Source organism: Nerophis lumbriciformis, linkage group LG08 (assembly GCF_033978685.3).
Source record: "Nerophis lumbriciformis linkage group LG08, RoL_Nlum_v2.1, whole genome shotgun sequence".
Lineage (NCBI taxonomy): Eukaryota > Metazoa > Chordata > Actinopteri > Syngnathiformes > Syngnathidae > Nerophis > Nerophis lumbriciformis.
This window is the reverse complement of record NC_084555.2, coordinates 45866384-45894328: the sequence shown is the minus strand read 5'-3', so window position 1 is coordinate 45894328 and position 27945 is coordinate 45866384. Positions and strand designations below refer to the sequence as shown.

At 41.6% G+C, this 27945-nt stretch overlaps 1 protein-coding gene across 1 annotated transcript; it reads right to left on the bottom strand.

Moving 5' to 3' along the window:
* Positions 1-25346, bottom strand: slc39a9 (solute carrier family 39 member 9). Its single transcript, XM_061969044.1, has 7 exons — positions 24904-25346; positions 20673-20781; positions 13933-14145; positions 13781-13849; positions 7720-7805; positions 7500-7634; positions 1-1215 (listed from the first exon to the last, which is right to left on the bottom strand). The coding sequence occupies exons 1-7, from the start codon at positions 24997-24999 to the stop codon at positions 982-984; spliced, it is 942 nt and encodes a 313-aa protein (XP_061825028.1). The 5' UTR covers positions 25000-25346; the 3' UTR covers positions 1-981.
* Positions 25347-27945: the final 2599 nt, after the last annotated feature.

The following is a 27945-nucleotide window of genomic DNA, read 5'->3' as shown; positions in this document are numbered from 1 at the left end:
TTAAAGCAACAGCGACAGGTTTAATTGTGAGCGGAGAGAGAACATGAGCAGCAGCTGTCCGTGAGTGACAAGACGTCATAGATCCCAGCTAAAAGTGGATTTGGTCCAAACTATCAACGAAAGCAGCTTTTTACACCACGTGATGTCAAATGTCAGAGCGGTTTTACAAATACATAACTGACCTCTGACCGGAGACCAGTTATCACCTTTTTTGAGATCGAGAGAAACATTTCATTTGGTGTTGCTTTACAAGACACGGTTAGACGCGTGGAAATAAAGCAAGACGGACGTGGAATAAGAAATACAAATAAACACAAAACTAACCTCGCAACATTTTCTGTTTGAAGTTCATCAATAAGAAGCAACTTTAGTTTTTATATTTAATGTGAGAGAAGTTCTTTTTTTTTTTTACAGATACAGAGTTTAGCCAATCAGAGTGGAACAGCAGGTTTTAAACATTATCAGATAAAGTCATAATCAATTTGATGTCACCGGCGGTTGTCCCTGTCCTACTTAAATATGACAAAGTTCCCTTTATTAGGGGGGTAAAAAATATTAAATGAAACTAAATCGAGTATTAAAACATTTGAACAAAAACCCCATCAACTAAAATAGACATATGTCCAGGAGGTGATGTCACATGACTAGCCCCTCCTCCTGACCACTATGTGGTCAGCTGGTGGTCCCAAAACTTTGCGAGTTTAAACAATAACCTTTAAAAAAAAAAAAAAAAAAATATCTCGAGTCTGTGCAAACTTCCAAAGAGAAACAGGAAGTGGATCTATCGCGGCGAAGCGATTTCGACCAATGACGACGTCCCACTAGGAGTGACTGTCAACTATCCAATATGGCACTTCAAGTCACTTGACATGTTGCTAACTGTACATTACTTTAAAAAAAGACATGAGGACTGTCCACAAACATCCTTTTCCGGCTCCCTCGTCGGCCTCGGGAGTCTTTGCTGGCACTTCCTGTCTAAGTCTAATGATGGTGACCCACTGATAGCAGCAGCGGGATGAGGCAGCCCAGCACCAGAGCTCCCACTTCCACCTTACTCAGTCCTTTGCCTCCATTCCCTCCCGCCGCCGCGTGGCTGTGGCCCCCGCCGCCTACCTCAGGGAGGACGTGGACGGTGGCCACGTACAGGAAGGTGCCGGCCGAGAAAAGCATGGCCACACCCGTGGCGTTGATGTCGGACAACGCTTCTTTGCTGCTCTGTGCGAGGGAACAGAAAACAACTACTGTCATGCTGCACTTACATGTCAATCAATCAATCAATCAATCATTAAAGAGGAACATTATCACCAGACCTATGTAAGCGTCAATATATACCTTGATGTTGCAGAAAAAATACCTTTTTTTTTTTTAACCGATTTCCGAACTCTAAATGGGTGAATTTTGGTGAATTAAACGCCTTTCTATTATTCGCTCTCGGAGCGATGACGTCACATCGGGAAGCAATCCGCCATTTTCTCAAACACCGAGTCAAATCAGCTCTGTTATTTTCCATTTTTTCGACTGTTTTCCGTACCTTGGAGACATCATGCCTCGTCGGTGTGTTGTCGGAGGGTGTAACAACACGAACAGGGACGGATTCAAGTTGCACCAGTGGCCCAAAGACGCGAAAGTGGCAAGAAATTGGACGTTTGTTCCGCACACTTTACCGACGAAAGCTATGCTACGACAGAGATGGCAAGAATGTGTGGATATCCTGCGACACTCAAAGCAGATGCATTTCCAACGATAAAGTCAAAGAAATCTGCCGCCAGACCCCCATTGAATCTGCCGGAGTGTGTGAGCAATTCAGGGACAAAGGACCTCGGTAGCACGGCAAGCAATGGCGGCAGTTTGTTCCCGCAGACGAGCGAGCTAAACCCCCTATCGACCCTAGCTTCCCTGGCCTGCTGACATCAACTCCAAAACTGGACAGATCAGCTTTCAGGAAAAGAGCGCGGATGAGAGTATGTCTACAGAATATATTAATTGATGAAAATTGGGCTGTCTGCACTCTCAAAGTGCATGTTGTTGCCAAATGTATTTCATATGCTGTAAACCTAGTTCATAGTTGTTAGTTTCCTTTAATGCCAAACAAACACATACCAATCGTTGGTTAGAAGGCGATCGCCGAATTCGTCCTCGCTTTCTCCCGTGTCGCTGGCTGTCGTGTCGTTTTCGTCGGTTTCGCTTGCATACGGTTCAAACCAATATGGCTCAATAGCTTCAGTTTCTTCTTTAATTTCGTTTTCGCTACCTGCCTCCACACTACAACCATCCGTTTCAATACATGCGTAATCTGTTGAATCACTTAAGCCGCTGAAATCCGAGTCTGAATCCGAGCTAATGTCGCTTTCGCTTGCTGTTCTTTCCGCCATGTTTTTTTGTGTTGGCTTCACTATGTGACGTCACAGGAAAATGGACGGGTGTTTATAACGATGGTTAAAATCAGGCACTTTGAAGCTTTTTTTAGGGATATTGCGTGATGGGTAAAATTTGGAAAAAAACTTCGAAAAATATAATAAGCCACGGGGAACTGATTTTTAATGGTTTTAACCATTCTGAAATTGTGATAATGTTCCCCTTTAATGTTTGACATCGAAGCTGAAAGCTCTCAGATCAAACATTCAAAAATGAGGACATGCACACATTACACAGTCATGCATGCACGCATGACAAACAAGCACGCGTGCTGGAGATGCAATGGTATCAAATCTTAGGGTACAATATTATTACAGTACTAAGGCCATGGTACGATATTATTGCGGTATATGTCCCAAAAAAACGCTTGCTAAAAAAGCCATAGTGTGTAGGGATGATACTCGAAACCGATTTTCCCGGTTGTTCCATAAGAAAAGAACAGAGTCCTCGGACTCGAATCCCTTTTTGAGAACCGGTACCCGTTATCGAGACTAGGGATGTCCCGATCCGATATTTGGATCGGATCGGCTGCCGATATTTGCCAAAAATTGAGTATCGGCAAGGCATGGGAAAATGCCAATCCAGATCCAGTTTAAAAAAAAACTTCTTACACACGTCACATACTGTCACGTCAAAATTTCCACATCAACACCGTATGAAAAAATTAGTGATTTTTTTAGTTGTGATTTCCTTCTCTGTGTGAAAGTTTAAAAGTAGCATATATTAATGCAGTATGAAGAAGAATGTTTTAATGTAGACATGCAAGCCTTGAAAGAACATTTTGAAAATCAAGACTACATTTCCTGCAAATGGGTGCATTTCTACCCTATATTTTAACTTTAGATTTATTCTCATATCAAACTTTTTTGGCTGTCTTTTTGACACTTACATCAGGCGCCCCCCTCCACACCCTGGATTATAAATAATGTAAATAATTCAATGTGATTATCTTGTGTGATGACTGTATTATGATGATAGTATATATCTGATAGTATATATCTGTATCATGAATCAAGTGGACCCCGACTTAAACAAGTTGATAAACTTATTGGGGTGTTACCATTTAGTGGTCAATTGTACGGAATATGTACTTCACTGTGCAACCTACGAATAAAAGTCTCAATCAATCAATCAAAACACATAGAATCATCATACTGCTGTGATTATATGCATCAAGTGTTCATTCAAGGCTAAGGCAAAATATCGAGATATATATTGTGTATCGCAATATGGCCTTAAAATATCTCAATATTAAAAAAAGGCCATATCGCCCAGCCCTAGTTTCAATGATGCCATTTCTGTTTGTCATGTATAATTTTGTCTATTTTGTGTTTATCCTTGAATAAACAGGTCAGTTTCTTGTTACCAACCATTGTGTATTATTCAAACTCCCCTAATTCAGCTGGCTAGTTGTTATCAAGAGTACTAAAACCCTTTTCAACATGATTCTGACAACTAAGTAGACTGAATAACTTTAAACTTTAATACATGCTCGGATAGGCCAGTATCGGTATCGGTCAGTATCGGTATCGGATCGGAAATGCAAAAACAATATCGGCATCGGATCGGAAGTGCAAAAACCTGGATCGGGACATCCCTAATCGAGACCACTATAGTAAAGAAAAAGAGTTGGTTCCTTATTCGAATCCCTGGGAACGAATCCCGTCCCGACCAGAAATGCCCCGTGGGACATCACAAGAAATGACGTCACGTAGCTCAGTCATTAGGCGCAGATAGCGAAAGCAGGAAAAACAATGGACCGGAAAAAGCGCTCCAAGGTGTAATAAAGTTCAAAACAAAAAGGTATAATCCAATGAATAACTTTACTGAGAGATTTGAGCAGGGTACAAACACATGACGAACACTTTTACGACCAACCGGAAACATAGCAACCAGGCTAGCAACGTACCTCCTTTACGGCAGCTGTCGCAACGTTCTTAAAGCAACCGCAGCACATACATATATATACAACATATCTCCTTTTTTAACTTTTGTTTTTCTTTCCTTGTAAACAAAACAAAAATCACACTGTATATGTGTTGTCTGTCTAATTATAAATAATGCAGACGAGGCGTGTTGGCTGAGTTCTTGACGTTTACTTTCACAGCGTGCTCATAACCTCATTCTTAGCTGCCGGGTGGCGACATGCAACAACACTTTTCGGGGCTACCGCGCATGCTCGTCACTCCCGTTGCATGCTGGGTAGTGTAGCTGTTATATTCCCTAGCTCATAACATCACATCTTCCCCCCTATAAAGAAATAATGTTAACTCAATAAAGTGTATTTCTTTTTTAGCGTTAACTTTTCATTTTTTAGCATTGTAACCACATTTGCAAACAACTTTTCTCTTCATAGAATTTTCTTTCAATAAAGAAATAAAGTGCAAAAATATCAAAGCATCATAACAAACAGATATGTCAAATAGCAGCAGAAGTGCACTTTTTGGAGAGCTGTATTATTTTCAGTTTTGTGCCCAAGGGACTGAATTTATTTAAAGGGGAACATTATCACAATTTCAGAATGGTTAAAACCATTAAAAATCAGTTCCCGGTGGCTTATTATATTTTTCGAAGTTTTTTTCAAAATTTTACCCATCACGAAATATCCCTAAAAAAAGCTTCAAAGTGCCTGATTTTAACCATCGTTATAAACACCCGTCCATTTTCCTGTGACGTCACATAGTGAAGCCAACACAAACAAACATGGTGGAAAGAACAGCAAGCTGTAGCGACATTAGCTCGGATTCAGACTCGGATTTCAGCGGTTTAAGCGATTCAACAGATTACGCATGTATTGAAACGGATGGTTGTAGTGTGGAGGCAGGTAGCAAAAACGAAATTGAAGAAGAAACTGAAGCTATTGAACCATATCGGTTTGAACCGTATGCAAGCGAAACCGACGAAAACGACACGACAGCCAGCGACACGGGAGAAAGCGAGGACGAATTTGGCGATCGCCTTCTAACCAACGATTGGTATGTGTTTGTTTGGCATTAAAGGAAACTAACAACTATGAACTAGGTTTACAGCATATGAAATACATTTGGCAACAACATATTATTATTGATACACCTATAGTGATCACAGAGACAGGTTGTTTTTGTGTTACTGTATATATTTGTTTTTCTGAAAAATCCCACTTAATATACTTTGGGTAACAACAGTCAATATTTATTTATTTTATTATATATTTTTAGGGGGGTAACAGTCAATATTTATTTATTTATTAGATTTAATTTTTTTCTTATATAATAAAAGTGAGCTTTTGTCAAACCAAATATTGTGTTTTTTTCCATATACAACAACCTATCTGGACTCGATAAGAGAATCGATAAGGAATCGATAAGAGGATTCGATAATAGGCTCAAACTCGATAATTTCTTATCAAACATCATCCCTAATAGTGTGTAAAATGAAGTGTCAGGAACGTTTAGGACAAACAAACTTACCCGGTACTGTAATTCAAGGGTGTCAAACTCATTTTAGATCGGGGGCCACATGGAGAAAAATATACTTGACCTGGAGGACTGCAGTTGTTCCATACTTGACTACTATAACCATTACTATTCCTATAATACATGGGTGTCAAACTCTGGCCCGCGGGCCACATTTGGCCCGCCGTGTAATTTCATTTGGCCCTTGAGGCAATATCAAATTAACACTAGAACTGGCCCGTCGGTATTATACAGCGGCGGTGCCGCTGTAACACCGCATTCACCGCTAATACTCATACTTGCCAACCCTCCCGATTTTCAGTGTCCCTCTCGAAAGTCTCCCGGGGCAACCATTCTCCCGAATTTCTCCCCGGTCAACAATATTGGGGGCGTGCCTTAAAGGCACTGCCTTTAACGTCCTCTACAACCTGTCGTCACGTCTGCTTTTCCTCCATACAAACAGCGTGCCGGTCCCTGTCATATGATATATGCGGCTTCTACACACACATAAGTGAATGCAAGGCATACTTGATCAACAGCCATATAGGTCACACTGAGGGTGGCCGCATAAACAACTTTAACACTGTTACAAATATGCGCCACACTGTGAAACCACACCAAACAAGAATGACAAACACATTTCGGGAGAACATCCGCACCGTAACACAACATAAACACAACAGAACAAATACCCAGAACCCCTTACAGCACTAACTCTTCCGGGACGCTACAATATACACCCCCCGCTACCACCAAACCCCACCCACCTGAGCCCCGACATTAATGAACTAGCATCCCAGAAAAGATGGCAGGTATCTGGCTTGGGCACATCAGATTAGATCAGTGTGTCGCAAACTGAGCAGTAAAAAGGCCTGAATGGTTGATTTATTCATTGTTATTTTATTTTCAAATTTATTAGCCTGTGGAAAAAGTTAATGTTGATATTTACCTCAGAAGGCTGCAAATAGAAAAGAGGCATTCCATTTTTTATTTACATTTCATTTAATATACCATTGATGTTTTTTCGTTTGTTTTTTGAAAGTTGATTTTGCACTATTAAGTTATATAAGCGTTGCTTGTTCCATATTCAGTGTTAAAGCAAATCAGTGGAGCAAACTGAGCAATAATTAACGTTTTATTCATGCACTTTCTCTTGCTACTTCAGGGCTTGAATGTTTGATTCATTCATTATTGTTATTTTATTTTCAGATGTATTATTAGCCTGTGGAAAAAGTTTATTTTGATATTTACCTCAGAAGGCTGCAAATAGAAAAGAGGCATTACATTTTTATTTAAATTTTATTTGATATGCCATTGATATTTTTGAATTATTATTATTTGAAACTCGATTTTGCATGTCACTATAAAGTTATATAAGCCTTGCTTGTTCAATATTCAATGCAAAACTTATTTGGGTCCCTATTAAAAGGTTAATTTGTTCAACCTTGGCCCGCGGCTTTGTTCAGTTTTAAATTTTGGCCCACTCTGTATTTTGAGTTTGACACCCCTGCTATAATAATACTATACCAATACTACTTGACAAAGTATTGTGTCGTATGACTCGATGTTGACGTTTTAAAATAATAAATGATTATTTAGTGACAGTTGACCTGACGCATGTTTGATAAAGTTTCATGTTTCAGCGTGTACCTGACTGAGGCCGACAAACGTGAGCATCGCCAGGACGGGCGCGGCGAGGGCAAACACCAGCAGGTGCTTGCGGATGCGGTTCCTCTCCAGCCCGGCGTGCATCAGGAAGGACACTAAGCCAAAGGCAGCGGGTGCCTGCAGACCAGTACAAGTTATGTCGTTAGGTTCCCTGGGAAGTTCCCTGCGTGCAACACGGCGCCATCACTTTGGTGCGGTTTACCTTGTGTAGCATGATGGCAACAAAGACGATGAGCTGGACGCTGGTTTGGGAGGTGGAGGCGGCGGCTCCGAGCGCCACACCGTCAGCTAGTGACAAAATAAAAAAACATGTTATTATTTACGACTTATAGTACGAGGCAGAAGTTTAGACACACTTTCTCATTCAATTGCTCGAGAAAGAGTCTAAACTTGTGATTATACATGATGTTACATATAGTACAGGCCAAACGTTTGGACACACCTTGTTATGCCCATTTGGTTGTAGACTCTTACTGACACCTTGTGGCGATATGAAAATACTACGCTTCATTAGTTTGGGCACTTCCGGGTTGACGATGTCAGTTCAGTTCATGAGACAATTGAGAAGTAGACAAGTTGTGTTAGCTCTTACAAGCCTTGGAAAAGATAAGTCTGTAAGTAAACTGTTTAACTTGTTTAAGTAACTCAATATTAAGGTGTAAAGTGGTTAAATTTGATAGTAAGATGTTTATTGAAAAACGATTTTTGTGCACTGTTTTAATGGATGTTTTGAGGACATAAAATGGCGGCCAGTCCTATGTTTACACCATCGAAATAGTTTCAACACTCAGCAGTATTTGTTTGATTATAGTACTGTATGTTTGTGTAAAGCTAATATTTACATATTGTGTATTACATTTCAGTATGTTATTTGAATCACATAGCTTATACATTTTTCATTGTGTGTATTTCAGTTTTACAAAATTAAAAGTCCAGTGCAAGACAAAAGTAAAGATAGGAAAAGACAAAGCAAGATCAACAACAATAAAGAGCCTAAATGGAGTCATCTGCTTTGGAACTTTATTAGACGTCTTGGATTGTTTGTTAGCTGTCTGCCTAGCTCAGGGGTCGGCAACCCGCGGCTCCGGATTTCAGTACCTCTCGCAGAAAACTCCCGGGATTAATATTCTTCGATTTTCATCCTAACAATAATAATAATAATAAGGGCGTGCCATAATGGTACAGCATTTAGCACTCTCTACAATCTGTACAAACAGCATGCCAGCCCAGTCTTTTGTTGTATGCATTTTCTACTAGCACACGTAAATGACAGCAAGGCATACTTGCTCAACAGCCACAAAGGTTACACTGACGGTGGCCATATAAAATAACTTTAACATTCTTACTAATAATGCGCCACACTTTGAACCAAAACCAAACAAGAATGACAAACACTTTTCGGGAGAACATCTGCACCTTAACACAACATAAACACAACATAACAAATACCCAGAATCCCATGCAGCCCTGACTCTTCCGGGCTACATTATACACCCCTGCTACCACCAAGCCCCGCCCCCACCCCAACCCTGCTCCCCCACACGTCACCCCCCCCCTCCGTCGGTTGATGTGGGCGGGGTTTGGTAGCGGGGTGTATAATGTAGCCCGGAAGAGTCAGGGCTGCATGGGATTCTGGGTATTTGTTCTGTTGTGTTTATGTTGTGTTAAGGTGCAGAGGTTCTCCCGAAATGTGTTTGTCATTCTTGTTTGGTGTGGGTTCACAGTGTGGCGCATTATTAGTAAGAGTGTTAAAGTTTATACCGCCACCGTCAGTGTAACCTGTGTGGTTGTTGACCAACTATGCCTTGCTGTCATTTATGTGAGCAAGCAGAAGTCCCATGCCACGTGTGGCTGGGCCGGCACGCTGGATGTAGTGGGCGCCAAATGCTGTACCATCACGGCACGTTCGAGAGAATACTTGCCTTGAATTTCGTAGTATGCTGGAAAAATTGGGAGGTTGACTAGTATGACGCTGTCAAGCGCCATTCATACAAAACTAGAAACCCTTGGTTTATACATAGCACAAAGCAAAAAAAAAACTTTGTATGCAGTGTTATTTCATTTTAAATTTCAAAAGAAGTTCGTGGCTCCCATTGATTTCTTTAATTTGTGAAACTGGTCAAAATGGCTCTTTGACTGGTAAAGGTTGCCGACCCCTGGCCTAGCTGTATAACCTCAACACATATAGTGAGGGTAGAACACACCTACTCATTCACAACACAACTGACAGTCCCTACCCCATTAATAAAGCAATAAGTTCCACTAATCAACCCTGATAAGGCACACCTGTGAAGTGAAAACCATTTCAGGTGACTACCTCTTGAAGCTCATCGAGAGAATGCCAAGAGTGTGCAAAGCAGTAATCAGAGCAAAGGGTGGCTATTTTGAAGAAACTAGAATATAAAATATGTTTTCAGTTATTTCACCTTTTTTTTGTTAAGTACATAACTCCACATGTGTTCATTCATAGTTTTGATGCATTCAGTGACAATCTACAATGTAAATAGTCGTGAAAATAAAGAAAAAGCATTGAATTAGAAGGTGTGTCCAAACTTTTGGCCTGTACTGTATGTCATTAAGTGTTTATTACTAACGAGGAGCTTCACACATTGACTCTCTATACATGATGTTATATATGTTCAGCTCTTGGCTCTCAACGAAGGCGGACACTTCTATCTCCTCTCCCTTATCTTCCCTGCTTTTGTTTGTTTGTCTCGTCTTGTCTTACTTGGAGCCTCTTTTTGCACTGCTCTCCAAAATCTAAACAATGGAAACAACGAAATTGACAATATCTTCTTGACGAGATGCTCGGGTTTAGTGGAACCTATCCATCCTGACAGAGCGTTTGTTGCTGGGTACACCATGGACTTTTGGGAGAAGGTGGGGGGAGTCGTGCGATTCTTTCCGTATATATAATATAATAATAATATATTCTATATTTTCACATCACCTACTCAGTGGCCTAGTGATTAGAGTGTCCGCCCTGAGATCGGTAGGTTGTGAGTTCAAACCCCGGCCGAGTCATACCAAAGACTATAAAAATGGGACTCATTACCTCCCTGCTTGGCACTCAGCATCAAGGGTTGGAATTGGGGGTTAAATCACCAAAAATGATTCCCGGGCGCGGCACCGCTGCTGCCCACTGCTCCCCTCACCTCCCAGGGGGTGAACAAGGGGATGGGTCAAATGCAGAGGACAAATTTCACCACACCTAGTGTGTGTGTGACAATCATTGGTACTTTAACTTAACTTTAACTGTAACATTTTCCCAAACAAATGTTACTTCTCCTCAAAATGACAGCATTTCAGTCACATTTATGTCAATTTCCCTAAAATTATTTTGCGTTTATCAGCGGATTCCGTTTGACTAGCGAATTATATGACATCATATGCCTTCCCTTTTTTGTTGATATTATTAATTAGCTGCTGTGTCAAATAAAAAGTAGTAACCATAGTGAGATCCCCAAACGTCGAGTAGACATCTTTTTTTCATTCATACGCTCCATTTAACCATTACAAGCTCCAAATTTTGCATGCATGTTGCGTGGCCCATTAATAGTTTTTTTTCAATTATTGTATTTTCATGATCGTGAGAAGTTATAATCGAAATCAAAATACGATTAATTGCCCAGTCCTACTCAAGACTGATTTTGAACTAAATTGTAAACTGGATAACATATCGGAGAAGCTTATCGCTCTAAAATGCGAAATTAACTTAATTACCAAAAAAGACAATTGAGTAGAAAGTCTGTTAAAATGCATCTGCTCGCCCTAACAAAACAGTTCTTATCCATATTTCATCTCTTTCGCACCGGCCTTGACAAGGTTGCTGTTGATAACGCTCCCAGTGAGGACACTGCAGTGAGACACTCCTGGCATGCCTTCTCTCAAGGACACCTTGGATGTTTTTGACTGTGTTGGGCGAGACCTCGAACGCCTCCATAGCAACCAGCTGTGTTATTGCAACGTCACTCCGCGGAAAAAGACAAAAGGGCTGTGACGCCAAACGGAGTGACTCCCAGGTTTATAAACACACTCACACATTAGACTACTACTATACAGCAACGCACACATACACCCCACTTAAAATTGTTACACCTTTGCCGCTTCACCCCCCGCGGTATGATGGTCAACCGAGCAGCGCCCCTATGGGCTGCAGCTTTCGGCCGAATGCCCCCACCTCCTCTCCCACAATGCAAGGCTCGAGTTTTGCATGTCTCAATATGTGCTCATATGTGCTAATGTTGCTTGAGGTTTTTTTCTTGTCTCAAGCTGAGCCCCCCGAGCCCTACCTATCCTCATAGGAGCTTAAGTTTGGGAGTTTCTCCTCCCTCCTCCCCTTATGTTTACCTTTCGTTCCTACCGCTTTATGGGGCGCCGCTTAGTGGCGACCCATTAGTCTTACTGTTCCGTCTACCCCTGTATACTGTATGTCTGTTCTTGGACAGGTTGTACACATTTCGTTGTACTTTTCAAGTAGGTAGGTAGGTCTTTATTGTCATTGCACAAGTACAACAAAACTTTGTTTTCAGCACAAACCCGTTCAAGATTAGACAAACAGTGTACAGGGTTACCGAACAGGAACGCTGATGCGTTGCCACAAGGTACCCCCTAAAAGATGGGAAAAACGTAAACGCTGGGGGAGGAAGAGTAAAAAAAAATACAATCTAGACTGGGCTCCTATGGGGGCCCAGTCTGGAGTGGGAAAAAAACCTCCATAGCAAAGCACATATACATATTACAACATACATCTCGAGACTCGCAACAGAGGGGAGGGAGTGGGAGCTACGGTGGCAGGCTGCAGCTCTTCAGGCGCTGCCCAGCTGTCCATCATCCCTACAGGATTCGCATCAAGGGCGTTGGATGGGGGGGGTATGCGTGTGTGTGTGGCGTATGTGTGTGCGTAAGCCTGCCGCGTGTCTCTATTCCGCGGCCTTGATGTCGTGCAGTCGCTAGCCCAAAGTCAACAACAACAGGTGTGTGTCCATGAGAGACAAGAAGGGAGTTTGTTGTGCAATGACAATAAAGTTCCATTCCATTCCATGTCACCGATACTCACTTTTTTAGCCCACAAAGAAGGAGAGCAAAACGTTGATTAGGTGGCAAATATTTTTTGCAAGGCCATTTTTAAGAAGGATATTTAAAGAGAAACTACGTCTTGTGAGACGATGTCAGCCAACCCAGCAAGCTAGAGCAGCTGTTCTGGCGATGAAATGGGAAAATGCCGCCATTTCCACTCGAATCAACAGACTACGAGGGGCACCGCTGGCTTATACGGCGTCGAATGGGTGTTACAAATTGTGAGTTCAAATATTAATTTTTTCACGTTTAATGTGTTTTTTGCAATTTTTGACAGTACCACATAAGATGTTTTAATTGCTGATACGGGCTTATTGATTTTTACATGCAACCCGTTTTTTTACACTGTTGAGGTGATTCAATGCTCAGTAGTGCGTAAATGTGTTCCCGTCTAGTATTTCTCCAGCAATGGTCATGTGGTGACATAAATTATGGTATTTTGAGAGGTAATCTATGGAGTCGGACATAACTGAAGGCCGAGGTGGGAAACGCACGGCCCGCCACTGCAAGAGCGAGATGTTTGTTCCAAAAAAAGAAAAGTGTTGCAACAGGCGTGGAACAAATGACTGCACGCTGGAAAGTTTCTCAAAAAAACAGAAGCACAACAAACTTTGTAGGAGCCTAAATGCTGTTTAAGTTCATTTACATTTTTATGGAAGGTGCTTTATGTTTATTCAGCCAAAATGGGACTATTTACTTTATTTGCATAATACGAAAATGTATATATTTGCATGCTTAGAATATTTATTAGGTACACTTTATTTGTAATTATTACATTTGTCTAAATTTGATGACGTAACTGTTTGATTGCATATATGGCGGAAGGATCTGTGTGGTTGGTTGGTTTTTGGACAGAGTGCATTATGGGTAATGGCAGTCAGGTGCGGGGGAATTGAGCCACACGGTTTTTTTGACCGCACTCTTACTTTTTCTTAGTCTTGCTTTTTCTAACACCTACCGTAACAAACTCCTTTTATTTTGCCATTCATTTGTTCTCACATCATTATTGTTTTACGTTTTTGAATTATTAAGTAAACGATACAAAACGAAGAGGAGCGTCTGGAGTTTGTTTGTTGTTGCCGCAGCAAGCGGAGCAGGAGAAAGTAGAGGAGCGTCAAGCTAAAGGCTTCATTAGGAATCTACAAACTTATTCTGCTAACCAGCAGCGTCACATGTTGTCGTACCTGCAGCGTGCACAACAAGACCCAAAGTGGTTGTAATCTTGGAGGAGGCGACTCTTGCTGCCTCAGGATCTGCAAACAGACAACAATAAAATGTTGATTTAGATCTGCTTGGTGCATTTTTCTTATTTTTTTTACCCCCAAAGAACGCTTACCTTCAGCGCTGTGCATGTGGGAGGAGCCTATTTGGTCCACTAGCAGCATGAAGACAAAGCCCAGCACCAGAGAGATGCCGATGCATGCGTGCAGCTGCTCATGACCATGACCGTGCTCGTGATGGTGGCCGTCCACGCTCAGCACCGCCTCCACCTTGGTCTTTGGCTCGGACACCTCCAGCACCCCCTCCTGGCTGGGACTGTGGTGCCCGCCTGCAGAAAGGAGAGGACAACTCAAGAGAGAACAAAACAACACATACACGTTTAAGGGCTAGTCGACGTCATCAATGACTTAAATACGTCGACGCCACGTGCCCCGAGTCGGCGCGTCATGAAAAGTGGCCACACGTGGAAGTAAACATGCCACGGGAGAAAACAAGACTTAAGGGTTAAAAAGCTTCTGTGTGACGGGATGACGGGAAGAAGACGCTGTCGGATTGAAGCCACGTATATAAGACCGCCCACAAAACGGTTCATCCTGAGGAGACTGTCAGAAAGCGGCTTGAAGATGGTCTGTAAAACATAATTTATGCTAGGGCTGGGCGATATTGCCTTTTTTTAATATCGCAATATTTTAAGGCCATATCGCGATACACGATATATATCTCAATATTTCGCCTTAACCTTGAATGAACACTTGATGCATATAATCACAGCAGTATGATGATTCTATGTGTCTACATTAAAATATTCTTCTTCATACTGCATTAATATATGCTCATTTTACACTTTCATGCAGAGAAGGAAATCACAACTAAAAAAAAATCACTATTTTTTTCATACGGTGTTGATCTGGAAATGTTTGCCTCGGCATTTTGATGGTGTGGACGTGTGGCACCGAACGATGTTGACGTGCGGAGTAAGTCCTCTTCATTGTCTAGCTGGTGACTTTTCAAATGATGCTACATATTAGCAGTGTAGCCGAGTGTCCTGGGTTAGTCTATACAGTGTACTTATCTAATAAAATAATAAACGGGAGACATTAGAGCAGGTTCGGTAGCCACCGCTTCTTTAATGTCAACATAACACACCTTCCACAACCACACACACCCTACGTCACAGCCCTACGGCAACAACTCTGGAGGGACAAAACTCCTCCTTACCTAACACACTCTGGTAACTTGGGACACCCTGAACTGTTTGTTACAGCAGTGATGCTACTTTTTATAGCAACGCTTTTACCCCACACTTGACAAATTACGGTTGTCTGTTCCACATATTCCCACTTGAATCCAAACCACCGCCAGACGATGGACCCCCTGTTGTTTTTATTGGGAATGAATTATTCCTTCATTTGTTACCAGATTCGTACCTTCTTTCGCTCGTATTACCGCTCGCATCACAGCTAACGTTCGCCATGCTGCGACCTCTCTGCTCGGGGAGGGCGTATACATATGTGGCGTATGACGTGACAGAATGTGACGTATGTAAGAAGGTGCGCTTGCTGTCTGTGAGAAGGAGAGACATGAAAGAGCGAGTAGAGCATGGAGTTTAATGCCCGCAGCTAAAAGCAACTGCGTGAGAATGTATACTCGATATCACGATATAGTCATTTTCTATATCGCACAGAGACAACCCCACGATATATCAAGTATATCGATATATCGCCCAGGCTAAATATATGCAGATAACATTTTTGACCAACGAACCACAATTACATTTTATGTAGACCAGCGGTCCCCAACCACCGGGCCGCGGCCAGGTACCGGTCCGTGGATCGATTGGTACCAGGCCGCACAAGAAATTAAAAATTAAAAAAATTAAAAAAATTTTTTTTTTATTATTAAATTTAAATTTATAATTAAATCAACATAAAAAACACAAGATACACTTACAATTAGTTTACCAACCCAAAAAACCTCCCTCCCCCATTTACACTCATTCACACAAAAGGGTTGTTTCTTTCTGTTATTAATAATCTAGTTCCTACGGCGTGGCGCAGTGGAAGAGTGGCCGTGCGCGACCCGAGGGTCCCTGGTTCAATCCCCACCTAGTACCAACCTCGTCATGTCCGTTGTGTCCTGAGCAAGACACTTCACCCTTGCTCCTGATGGGTGCTGGTTAGCGCCTTGCATGGCAGCTCCCTCCATCAGTGTGTGTGAATGGGTAAATGTGGAAGTAGTGTCAAAGCGCTTTGAGTACCTTGAAGGTAGAAAAGCGCTATACAAGTACAACCCATTTATCATTTATTTACATTATATATCAATATAGATCAATACATGATTGTATTTTTTATGACAAAAATAAATAAATAAATAAATAAATAAAATACCATACCCAAGCGTTCAAGCGTTGACCGGTCCGCAGCTACAAAAAGGTTGGGGACCACTGATGTAGACCACAAAGAAGTGTGGAAGAAGGAAGAAAATAAATCATGATATGACCTCTTTAATGCGCCATATAATCCGATGCGCCTTTTAGATGAAAACAGACCCAAATAGACCCGCTTAACGGCACAGCGCCTTATAATCCGGTGCGCCCTATGGTCCGAAAAATACAGTAGTCAACTAATCGTTAAACTGGTCGATGAGTATTTGACTATCAAAATAGTCATTAGTAGAGATATCAGATAATGGCTTTTTTGCCGATATCCGATATTGTCCAACTCTTAATTACTGATACCGATATCAACCGATACTGATATATGCAGTCGTAGAATTAACACATTATTATGCCTCATTTTCTTGTGATGCCCCGCTGGATGCATTAAACAATGTAACAAGGTTTTCCAAAATAAATCAACTCAAGTTATGGAAAAAACTGCCAACATGGCACTGCCATATTTATTATTGAAGTCACAAAGTGCATTGTTTTTTTTAACATGCCTCAAAACAGCAGCTTGGAATTTGGCACATGCTCTCCCTGAGAGAGCATGAGGAGGTTGAGGTGGGCGGGGTTGGGGGTGGGGGTGGATATTGTAGCGTCCCGGAAGAGTTAGTGCTGCAAGCGGTTCTGGGTATTTGTTCTGTTGTGTTTATGTTGTGTTACGGTGCGGATGTTCTCCCGAAATGTGTTTGTCATTCTTGTTTGGTGTGGGTTCACAGTGTGGCGCATATTTGTAACAGTGTTGAAGTTGTTTATACGGCCACCCTCAGTGTGACTTGATCAAGTATGCCTTGCATTCACTTGTGTGTGTGAAAAGCCGTAGGATATTATGTGATTGGGCCGGCACAAAGAGGCAGTGCCTTTAAGGTTTATTGGCGCTCTGTACTTCTCCCTACGTCCGTGTACACAGTGGCGTTTTAAAAAGTCATAAATCGTACTTTTTGAAACCGATACCGATCATTTCCGATATTACATTTTAAAGCATTTATCGGCCGATAAGTGCGATATTATCGGACATCTCTAGTCATTAGTTGCAGCCCTAATTTCCACATGAACACACACAAATGTACCCCTCCCTAGTGCTAACACACTAGGTGTGGCAAAATGATTCTCTGCATTTGACCCATCACCCTTGATCACCCCCTGGGAGGTGAGGGGAGCAGTGGGCAGCAGCGGTGGCCGCGGCCGGGAATCATTCTTGGTGATATAACCCCCAATTCCAACCCTTGATGCTGAGTGCCAAGCAGGGAGGTAATGGGTCCCATTTTCATAATCTTTGGTATGACCCGGCCAAGGTTTGAACTCACAACCTACCGATCTCAGGGCGGACACTCTAACAATCATTGGTACTTTAACTTTAAGTAGCAGAAAATGTGATATTTCTGACTTCACCGCAGTCTGGAATGAACCACAACTTCTTAAGAGCTGGTGTGCCGCACATGTTTTGGTGTGTGTTGTACACTCAGCATACACTTCTGTTTGCTGTGTCGCATGACGCAAACTCAATGTGTAGATTTCCCGCACACGTACAGAACGACACTAACGTGCCTGTCTATCACAAAGCAAATGTTTGTTTGATGCTTTACAAACGTTGCGCAACGACACACAACGTAAATGGAGTCTTTGACCCAAGGAGGATTACAACATACAAAGCAAAGACATTAAAAGGTTGTTTTTTTTCGGTGGTGACACGACCACACTTCAAGTGTCCATTATGACTTAAAGCCTTAAATCATTTTCAATCCAAGAGAAAACTGCGGCAACTAATATTAGAAAATGCTAGGCATTGTTTACAATTAGGGATGTCCGATAATGGCTTTTTTGCCGATATCCGATATTCCGATATTGTCCAACTCTTAATTACCGATACATACAGTCGTGGAATTAACACATTATTATGCCTAATTTGGACAACCAGGTATGGTGAAAAGAAGGTCCTTTTTAAAAAAAATTCATAAAAAAAGATAAATAAATTAAAAACATTTTCTTGAATAAAAAAGAAAGTAAAACAATATAAAAACAGCTACATAGAAACTAGTAATGAATGAAAATGAGTCAAATTAAGTGTTAAAGGTTAGTACTATTAGTGGACCAGCAGCACGCACAATCATGTGTGCTTACGGACTGTATCCCTTGCAGACTGTATTGATATATATTGATATATAATGTAGGAACCAGAATATTAATAACAGAAAGAAACAACCCTTTTGTGTGAATGAGTGTAAATGGGGGAGGGAGGTTTTTGGGTCGGTGCACTAATTGTAAGTGTATCTTGTGTTTTTTATGTTGATTTAATAAAAATATAAAATAAAATAAAAATAAAAACAATCCCGAAAATAAAAAAAACCGATACCGATAATTTCCGATATTATATTTTAACGCCTTTATCGGCCGATAATATCTCTATTTACAATACATTAAAGTTAAAGTACCCATGATTGTCACACACACACTAGGTGTGGCGAAATTATTCTCTGCATTTGACCCATCACCCTTGATCACCCCCTGGGAGGTGAGGGGAGCAGTGAGCAGCAGCGGTGGCCGCACCCGGGTATCATTTTTGGTGATTTAACCCCCAATTCCAACCCTTGATGCTGAGTGCCAAGCAGACATGTGCAATGAAGTGTACATTGTCTTCAACATCAGTACACACTAACAAGGAGCCCAGGATTCTTCAGGGAAAAGCCTGTGTTTATCCACTTACTAAAACTATTGTTTTACTTGAATATTTATTTGTATGCAATGTATAATACTACATTTTTATTTACAGAATTATTTTATTCAATACAGAAGTTTTAAATTTGCACTTTATTTATCTGATTGTTTTTATTACTAGTTAATGATTATTGTTATCTTTATTGATTAATTGGTGTTCATTTATTTGCATGCAATGTGCCAAGCTACATTTTTTTAACAGATGTATTTTTTTTAGGACTGTCAAAGTTAACGTGATAATAACTTCGTACACAACTTCTTTGTGTGTGGCTGAGTCAAGGAAATTGGTATCAAGACTCTCCCGGATAATTCATGCCGAGTTTTTGCTCGGGTAAAGTAGCATTTTATGATTTAACTTTGTGTCTACTGATGTTTGTTGCTGTTGCACGCGCCTTTTACGAGTAGCGGCGTGTTTTTGTTGAAAGCATCATTAATGATTTCTGCCTTTGGTAAAAGCTTACCGTATTTTCTGGACTATAGGACGCACTTAAAATCCTTTTCCCCCCCTCAAAACTCGACAGTGCACCTTATAACACGGTGTGCCTAATGTACGGAATAATTCTGATTTTGCTTACCGACGACCTCGAAGCAATTTTTATTTGGTACATTGTGTAATGATAAGTGTGACCAGTAGATGGCAGTCAAACATAAGAGATATGTGTAGACTGCACTATGATGACAACATGACTCAAGTAAACAACACCAAAAAGGTGTTTTGAAAATATAGGACATTACACACAGTGCTCAAAAATCTGTCAAATGTTTTAGTACGACTTTGGTAAGCTATGAAGCCGCACCGCTTGATTGATTGTCGGCGCATTAAACATACGAGTACCATTATTGTGTGTGTATAAAGTAAGACATTTTCTGGCGTTTTGTTTCGCAATATTATGCAAAAGCAACTTTTCTTACATTCTGGTACCGGCTGATCTGTATTTGGGATCTGCATAAATCCTGAAAATTTGTAGTCGATAAGCTTCTTTTTCTCTATCTTCTTGTTATGAGACATTCATCCTCCACTGTTGCCATTTCTAATATTAAGTAGTGTAAAGTTCTTACTTATATCTGTCAGTAAACTCGCCATGAAAGCGCTAAAACATGCCGGTGTAGTGAGTTTACATTATTCACCCAAGGAACTTTAGTTATTAAAGAGTTCCGGTCGGATGTTTTTTCACGGGACAAATTTCCGGCGTTGTTATTGCATTAGTGAGCCACGGATGAGAAGATGCGGCTCTGTTATTGATTTAAGTAAAGTCTGAATGTCATTAAAAAAGTTAGCTCCATCTTCACGCTACAACGGTACAACAAAGATGACGGAGAAAAGACGCTGCCGAAGGTGAGCCACGTAAACAAGACCGCCCACAAAACGGCCACCCTGTAGCGACTGTCAGAAAGCGACTTGAAGATGATCTGTAAAACATCATCTCAGCAACATTTTGACCAAAGAACCACCATTACATGTTATGTAGACCACAAGGAAGTGTTTTACATTTAGAAAAAAACTAATAATATGACCCCTTTAATGCGCCCTATAATTTGGTGCGCCTTTTGTATGACAATAGACCTGACTAGACCCGCTCATCAGCAGTGCGCCTTATAATCCGGAAAGACCTGGCCTCTCACAGGACTAAGTCATTGGACATATGATTTTGGGGATATTTCCTGGGTTTCTATCTGCAATGTGCCACGGGTGTGTTTACCTTCCAGGATCTCCTCATACAGAACGTGAACCCCTTCAGGGATGATGACGGCGAGGGCAGTACCGCACAGAAGTCCTGCTCCCAACACCGTGACCAGCTTCAGCTTCTCCTGGTGATAGAAACGTTGCACCTTGTTTATTTAGACTTCCTTTTATTGTCAATCAAATTTGAACTTTACAGTGCAGATAAGACCGACATTTCGTTGCATTAGCTCGTTGTGGCTGCTAGACTTTTGACAAGAACAAGAAAGTTTGATCATATTACGCCTATACTGTATATACCTTTATGTACTTATATATATATATATATATATATATATATATATATATATATACCTATACTGGTTCACCTGCACTGGCTTCCTGTGCACTTAAGATGTGACTTTAAAGGGGAACATTATCACCAGACCTATGTAAGCGTCAATATATACCTTGATGTTGCAGAAAAAAGACCATATATTTTTTTAACCGATTTCCAAACTCTAAATGGGTGAATTTTGGCGAATGAAACGCCTTTCTAATATTCGCTCTCGGAGCGATGACGTCATAACGTGGCGTCACATCGGGAAGCAATCCGCCATTTTCTTAAACACCGAGTCAAATCAGCTATGTTATTTTCCGTTTTTTCGACTGTTTTCCGTACCTTGGAGAAATCATGCCTCGTTGGTGTGTTGTCGGAGGGTGTAACAACACGAACAGGGACGGATTCAAGTTGCACCAGTGGCCCAAAGATGTGAAAGTGGCAAGAAATTGGACGTTTGTTCCGCACACTTTACCGACGAAAGCTATGCTACGACAGAGATGGCAAGAATGTGTGGATATCCTGCGACACTCAAAGCAGATGCATTTCCAACGATAAAGTCAAAGAAATCTGCCGCCAGACCCCCATTGAATCTGCCGGAGTGTGTGAGCTATTCAGGGACAAAGGACCTCGGTAGCACGACAAGCAATGGCGGCAGTTTGTTCCCGCAGACGAGCGAGCTAAACCCCCTGGATGTCTTGGCTCACACCGTCCCTTATGCCACCGAAGATGATCAAGAGAAGAATATCGACCCTAGCTTCCCTGGCCTGCTGACATCAACTCCAAAACTGGACAGATCAGCTTTCAGGAAAAGAGCGCGGATGAGGGTATGTCTACAGAATATATTAATTGATTAAAATTGGGCTGTCTGCACTCTCAAAGTGCATGTTGTTGCCAAATGTATTTCATATGCTGTAAACCTAGTTCATAGTTGTTAGTTTCCTTTAATGCCAAACAAACACATACCAATCGTTGGTTAGAAGGCGATCGCCGAATTCGTCCTCGCTTTCTCCCGTGTCGCTGGCTGTCGTGTCGTTTTCGTCGGTTTCGCTTGCATACGGTTCAAACCGATATGGCTCAATAGCTTCAGTTTTTTTCTTCAATTTCGTTTTCGCTACCTGCCTCCACACTACAACCATCCGTTTCAATACATGCGTAATCTGTTGAATCGCTTAAGCCGCTGAAATCCGAGTCTGAATCCGAGCTAATGTCGCTATAGCTTGCTGTTCTATGCGCCATGTTTGTTTGTGTTGGCATCACTATGTGACGTCACAGGAAAATGGACGGGTGTATATAACGATGGTTCAAATCAGGCACTTTGAAGCTTTTTTTAGGGATATTGCGTGATGGGTAAAATTTTGAAAAAAACTTCGAAAAATAAAATAAGCCACTGGGAACTGATTTTTAATGGTTTTAATCCTTCTGAAATTGTGATAATGTTCCCCTTTAAGGTTTTACTACTTACGTATAAAATACTACACGGTCTAGCTCCATCCTATCTTGCTGATTGTATTGTACCATATGTCCCGGTAAAAAATCTGCGTTCAAAGAACTCCGGCTTATTAGTGATTCCCAGAGCCACAAAAACAGTCTGCGGGCTATAGAGCGTTATCTCTTCGGGCTCCAGTACTCTGGAATGCCCTCCCGGTAACAGTTAGAGATGCTACCTCAGTAGAAGCATTTAAGTCCCATCTTAAAACTCATTAGTATACTCTAGCCTTTAAATAGACCCGCCTTTTTAGACCAGTTGATCTGCCGTTTCTTTTCTGCTCTGCCACCCCTCTCAACCAATCAATCAATGTTTAATTATATAGCCCTAAATCACAAGTGTCTCAAAGGGCTGCACAAGCCACGACGACATCCGCAGTACAGAGCCCACAAAAGGGCAAGGAAAAAATCACCCCAGTGGGACGTCGATGTGAATGACTATGAGAAACCTTGGAGAGGACCGCATATGTGGGTGACCCCCCCTCTAGGGAAGACCGGATGCAATGGACGTCGAGTGGGTCTGACATAATATTGTGAAAGTCCAGTCCATAGTGGATCTAACATAATAGTGAGAGTCCAGTCCATAGTGGATCTAACATAATATTGTGAGAGTCCAGTCCATAGTGGATCTAACATAATAGTGAGAGTCCAGTCCATAGTGGGGCCAGCAGGAGACCATCCCGAGCGGAGATGTCCCCAACCGATGCACAGGCGAGCGGTCCACCCCGGGTCCCGACTCTGGACAGCCAGCACTTCATCCATGGCTACCGGACCTGTGCCCCCCCTTCGTGGAGAGGGGTGGCACAGATGAAGTGCTAGCTGTCCAAAGTCGGGACCCAGGGTGGACCACTCATCTGTGCATCAGTTGGGGACGTCTCTGCGTTCCTGACCTGTCTCCGCTCAAGATGATCCCCGCTGGCCCCACTATGGACTGGACTCTCACTATTATGTTAGATCCACTATGGACTGGACTCTCACAATATTATGTTAGATCCACTATGGACTGGACTCTCACACTATTATGTTAGATCCACTATGGACTGGACTCTCACTATTATGTTATATCTACTATGGACTGGACTCTCACAATATTATGTTAGATCCACTATGGACTGAACTCTCACACTATTATGTTAGATCCACTATGGACTCTCACTATTATGTTAGATCCACTATGGACTGGACTCTCACTATTATGTTAGATCCACTATGGACTGGACTCTCACAATGTTATGTTAGATCCACTATGGACTGGACTCTCAATATTATGTTAAATCCACTATGGACTGGACTCTCACTATTATGTTAGATCCACTATGGACTGGACTCTCAATATTATGTTAAATCCACTATGGACTGGACTCTCACTATTATGTTAGATCCACTATGGACTGGACTCTCACATTATTATTTTAGATCCACTATGGACTGGACTCGCACTATTATGTTAGATCCACTATGGACTAGACTCTCACAATATTATGTTACATCCACTATGGACTGGACTCTCACTATTTTGTTACATCCACTATGGACTGGACTCTCACTATTTTGTTGGATCCACTATGGACTGGACTCTCACTATTATGTTAGATCCACTATGGACTGGACTCTCACTATTATGTTAGATCCACTATGGACTGGACTCTCACAATTATGTTGGATCCACTATGGACTGGACTCTCACAATATTATGTTAGATCCACTATGGACTGGACTCTCACTATTACGTTAGATCCACTATGGACTGGACTCTCACTATTATGTTAGACCCACTATGGACTGGACTCTCACTATTACGTTAGATCCACTATGGACTCTCACTATTATGTTGGATCCATTATGGACTGGACTCTCACTATTACGTTAGATCCACTATGGACTGGACTCTCACTATTACGTTAGATCCACTATGGACTGGACTCTCACTATTATGTTGGATCCACTATGGACTCTCATAATATTATGCTAGATCAGAATCAGAATCAGCTTTATTGTCATTACGCAAGGTAACGAGATTGAGGCCATTCCATACAGTGCGATGTGTGCATGCTAGAAAAACAATGTGCAAATATATAAAAATATAAAAAATGTAGAAGTGCAATGAATATGGTGTGAAATGAATATATACATGAAAAAAAAAAATCCACTTGACGTTCATTGTACAGGTTGCCACATCTGCGGTCCCCTCCAAGGTTTCTCCAAGGCATCCCATTGGGTTGAGTTTTTCCTTGCCCTGATGTGGGATCTTAGCCGAGGATGTCGTTGTGGCTTGTGCAGCCCTTTGAGACACTCGTGATTTAGGGCTATATAAATAAACATTGATTGATGTAGTGCAGACTCAACTTAATGTTCTGACAAAAGAGCTGCTGACTCAATCAAAAGCACCAAGACAAAAAGTGCACAGACAAAATCCAAGGGAATATTAAAAAAGTTGACTTACCTCTGAGAAGTTGACTGCTAAAGGAATGGTTCCAGCTACGTAGCAGCCCACCAGCATGGCAAGGGACAGCAGGCTGATGGAGCTGAAGTCCTCCATGACGGCACTTCTGTTTTGTGTTAAAAGCAAATGAGATGTTTGTTGTTTGTCAAGTCGACAGCCTGTAATGTCCGCAGTTGAAGCGTCGTGGCCTCGCTAGCTAAAACAAGCTAAGCCAACTAGCGTCGGCCGTGCTATTGTCTGGTCGGCGGCGTTACACAAGAAAGGCAAAAGGCGTCGACGCTCCTGTCCAAGCAGCCGACGCCGCGCTTCATTGCCTCAGTGCGCGTATCTGTCAAAGTGTGGGAGAGGAAAAACACCCGCCGTGGCAAACAGAACAAACATGCTAAAACAGAGGAGCTCCGGAAGCTGGAGCGAGAAGGAGAGGTACTTCCGGGTCACGTGGTATCCTGCCACGTCACCGTTCGGAACACGGCAAGAAAGGCGTATCACAAGTGCATATTTTTATTTTTATTTTTATTTTTTGTCCAAAATTTAAAAATAAATTCCATGCAGTGTTGCATGAAACCATTTTTTAAACCATTAAAGATTTTAATAAGGTACCACCTGCCGGTTGACTTGATACCTCGTTACCTGTATTTCTATATTAATCCAGCAGATGGCGGCATCTTTGACTGCAAACGCCACTAACACTGTTCATTGGTTCCTGGGCCTGAATATGGTTTATGGTTGAGCCTATTAGCTTTGCACTTTGTTTATATATATATATATATATATATATATATATATATATATATATATATATATATATATAACAAAGTGCAAAGCTAATATATATATATATATATATATATACACACAGGTAAAAGCCAGTAAATTAGAATATTTTGAAAAACTTGATTTATTTCAGTAATTGCATTCAAAAGGTGTAACTTGTACATTATATTTATTCATTGCACACAGACTGATGCATTCAAATGTTTATTTCATTTAATTTTGATGATTTGAAGTGGCAACAAATGAAAATCCAAAATTCCGTGTGTCACAAAATTAGAATATTACTTAAGGCTAATACAAAAAAGGGATTTTTAGAAATGTTGGCCAACTGAAAAGTATGAAAATGAAAAATATGAGCATGTACAATACTCAATACTTGGTTGGAGCTCCTTTTGCCTCAATTACTGCGTTAATGCGGCGTGGCATGGAGTCGATGAGTTTTTGGCACTGCTCAGGTGTTATGAGAGCCCAGGTTGCTCTGATAGTGGCCTTCAACTCTTCTGCGTTTTTGGGTCTGGCATTCTGCATCTTCCTTTTCACAATACCCCACAGATTTTCTATGGGGCTAAGGTCAGGGGAGTTGGCGGGCCAATTTAGAACAGAAATACCATGGTCCGTAAACCAGGCACGGGTAGATTTTGCGCTGTGTGCAGGCGCCAAGTCCTGTTGGAACTTGAAATCTCCATCTCCATAGAGCAGGTCAGCAGCAGGAAGCATGAAGTGCTCTAAAACTTGCTGGTAGACGGCTGCGTTGACCCTGGATCTCAGGAAACAGAGTGGACCGACACCAGCAGATGACATGGCACCCCAAACCATCACTGATGGTGGAAACTTTACACTAGACTTCAGGCAACGTGTATCCTGTGCCTCTCCTGTCTTCCTCCAGACTCTGGGACCTCGATTTCCAAAGGAAATGCAAACCAAACCAACCATGGGTGCCATGTCATCTGCTGGTGTCGGTCCACTCTGTTTCCTGAGATCCAGGGTCAACGCAGCCGTCTACCAGCAAGTTTTAGAGCACTTCATGCTTCCTGCTGCTGACCTGCTCTATGGAGATGGAGATTTCAAGTTCCAACAGGACTTGGCGCCTGCACACAGCGCAAAATCTACCCGTGCCTGGTTTACGGACCATGGTATTTCTGTTCTAAATTGGCCCGCCAACTCCCTTGACCTTAGCCCCATAGAAAATCTGTGGGGTATTGTGAAAAGGAAGATGCAGAATGCCAGACCCAAAAACGCAGAAGAGTTGAAGGCCACTATCAGAGCAACCTGGGCTCTCATAACACCTGAGCAGTGCCAGAAACTCATCGACTCCATGCCACGCCGCATTAACGCAGTAATTGAGGCAAAAGGAGCTCCAACCAAGTATTGAGTATTGTACATGCTCATATTTTTCATTTTCATACTTTTCAGTTGGCCAACATTTCTAAAAATCCCTTTTTTGTATTGGCCTTAAGTAATATTCTAATTTTGTGACACACGGAATTTTGGATTTTCATTTGTTGCCACTTCAAATCATCAAAATTAAATGAAATAAACATTTGAATGCATCAGTCTGTGTGCAATGAATAAATATAATGTACAAGTTACACCTTTTGAATGCAATTACTGAAATAAATCAAGTTTTTCAAAATATTCTAATTTACTGGCTTTTACCTGTATATACACACACATTAGAAAACGGAGGCTATTTCATCTCTACAAGCCTGTTTCGCAGTTTTCCCTGCTCTTTAGGGGATTTTATTGAAGTATATAAAAACCCCTGAAGAACAGGGAAACCTGCGAAACAGGCTTTTAGGGATGAAATAGCCTCCGTGTTTTTTCCTGACCTGTTTCGCAGGTTTTCCTGCTCTTCAGGGGATTTTATTGAAGTATATAAAAATCCCCTGAAGAGCAGGGAAACCTGCGAAACAAGCTTGTAGGAAGGAAATAGCCTCTGTTTTTTCCTGACCTGTTTCACAGGTTTCCCTGCTCTTCAGGGGATTTTATTGAAGTATATAACATTTCATTGTTTTTTTTGAGTTGGTCTGTCATAACGTTTTTAGAATTCTATCGGACATTGTGACTTTTGGTATTAGTGTTCCTGAAAAAAAGGGACCCAAACACATACTGTACAGCAGATTTTCACAGCTAAATGTGAACATAGTGTTTACACACATACACTTTGGCCCCCAGACACTTTTCTCTCTCAATGTGGCCCCCCCGAGTCAAAAAATCTGCCCAGCTCTGCCTTAATAAAAAGTTTTCCCTGCTCTTCAGGGGATTTAA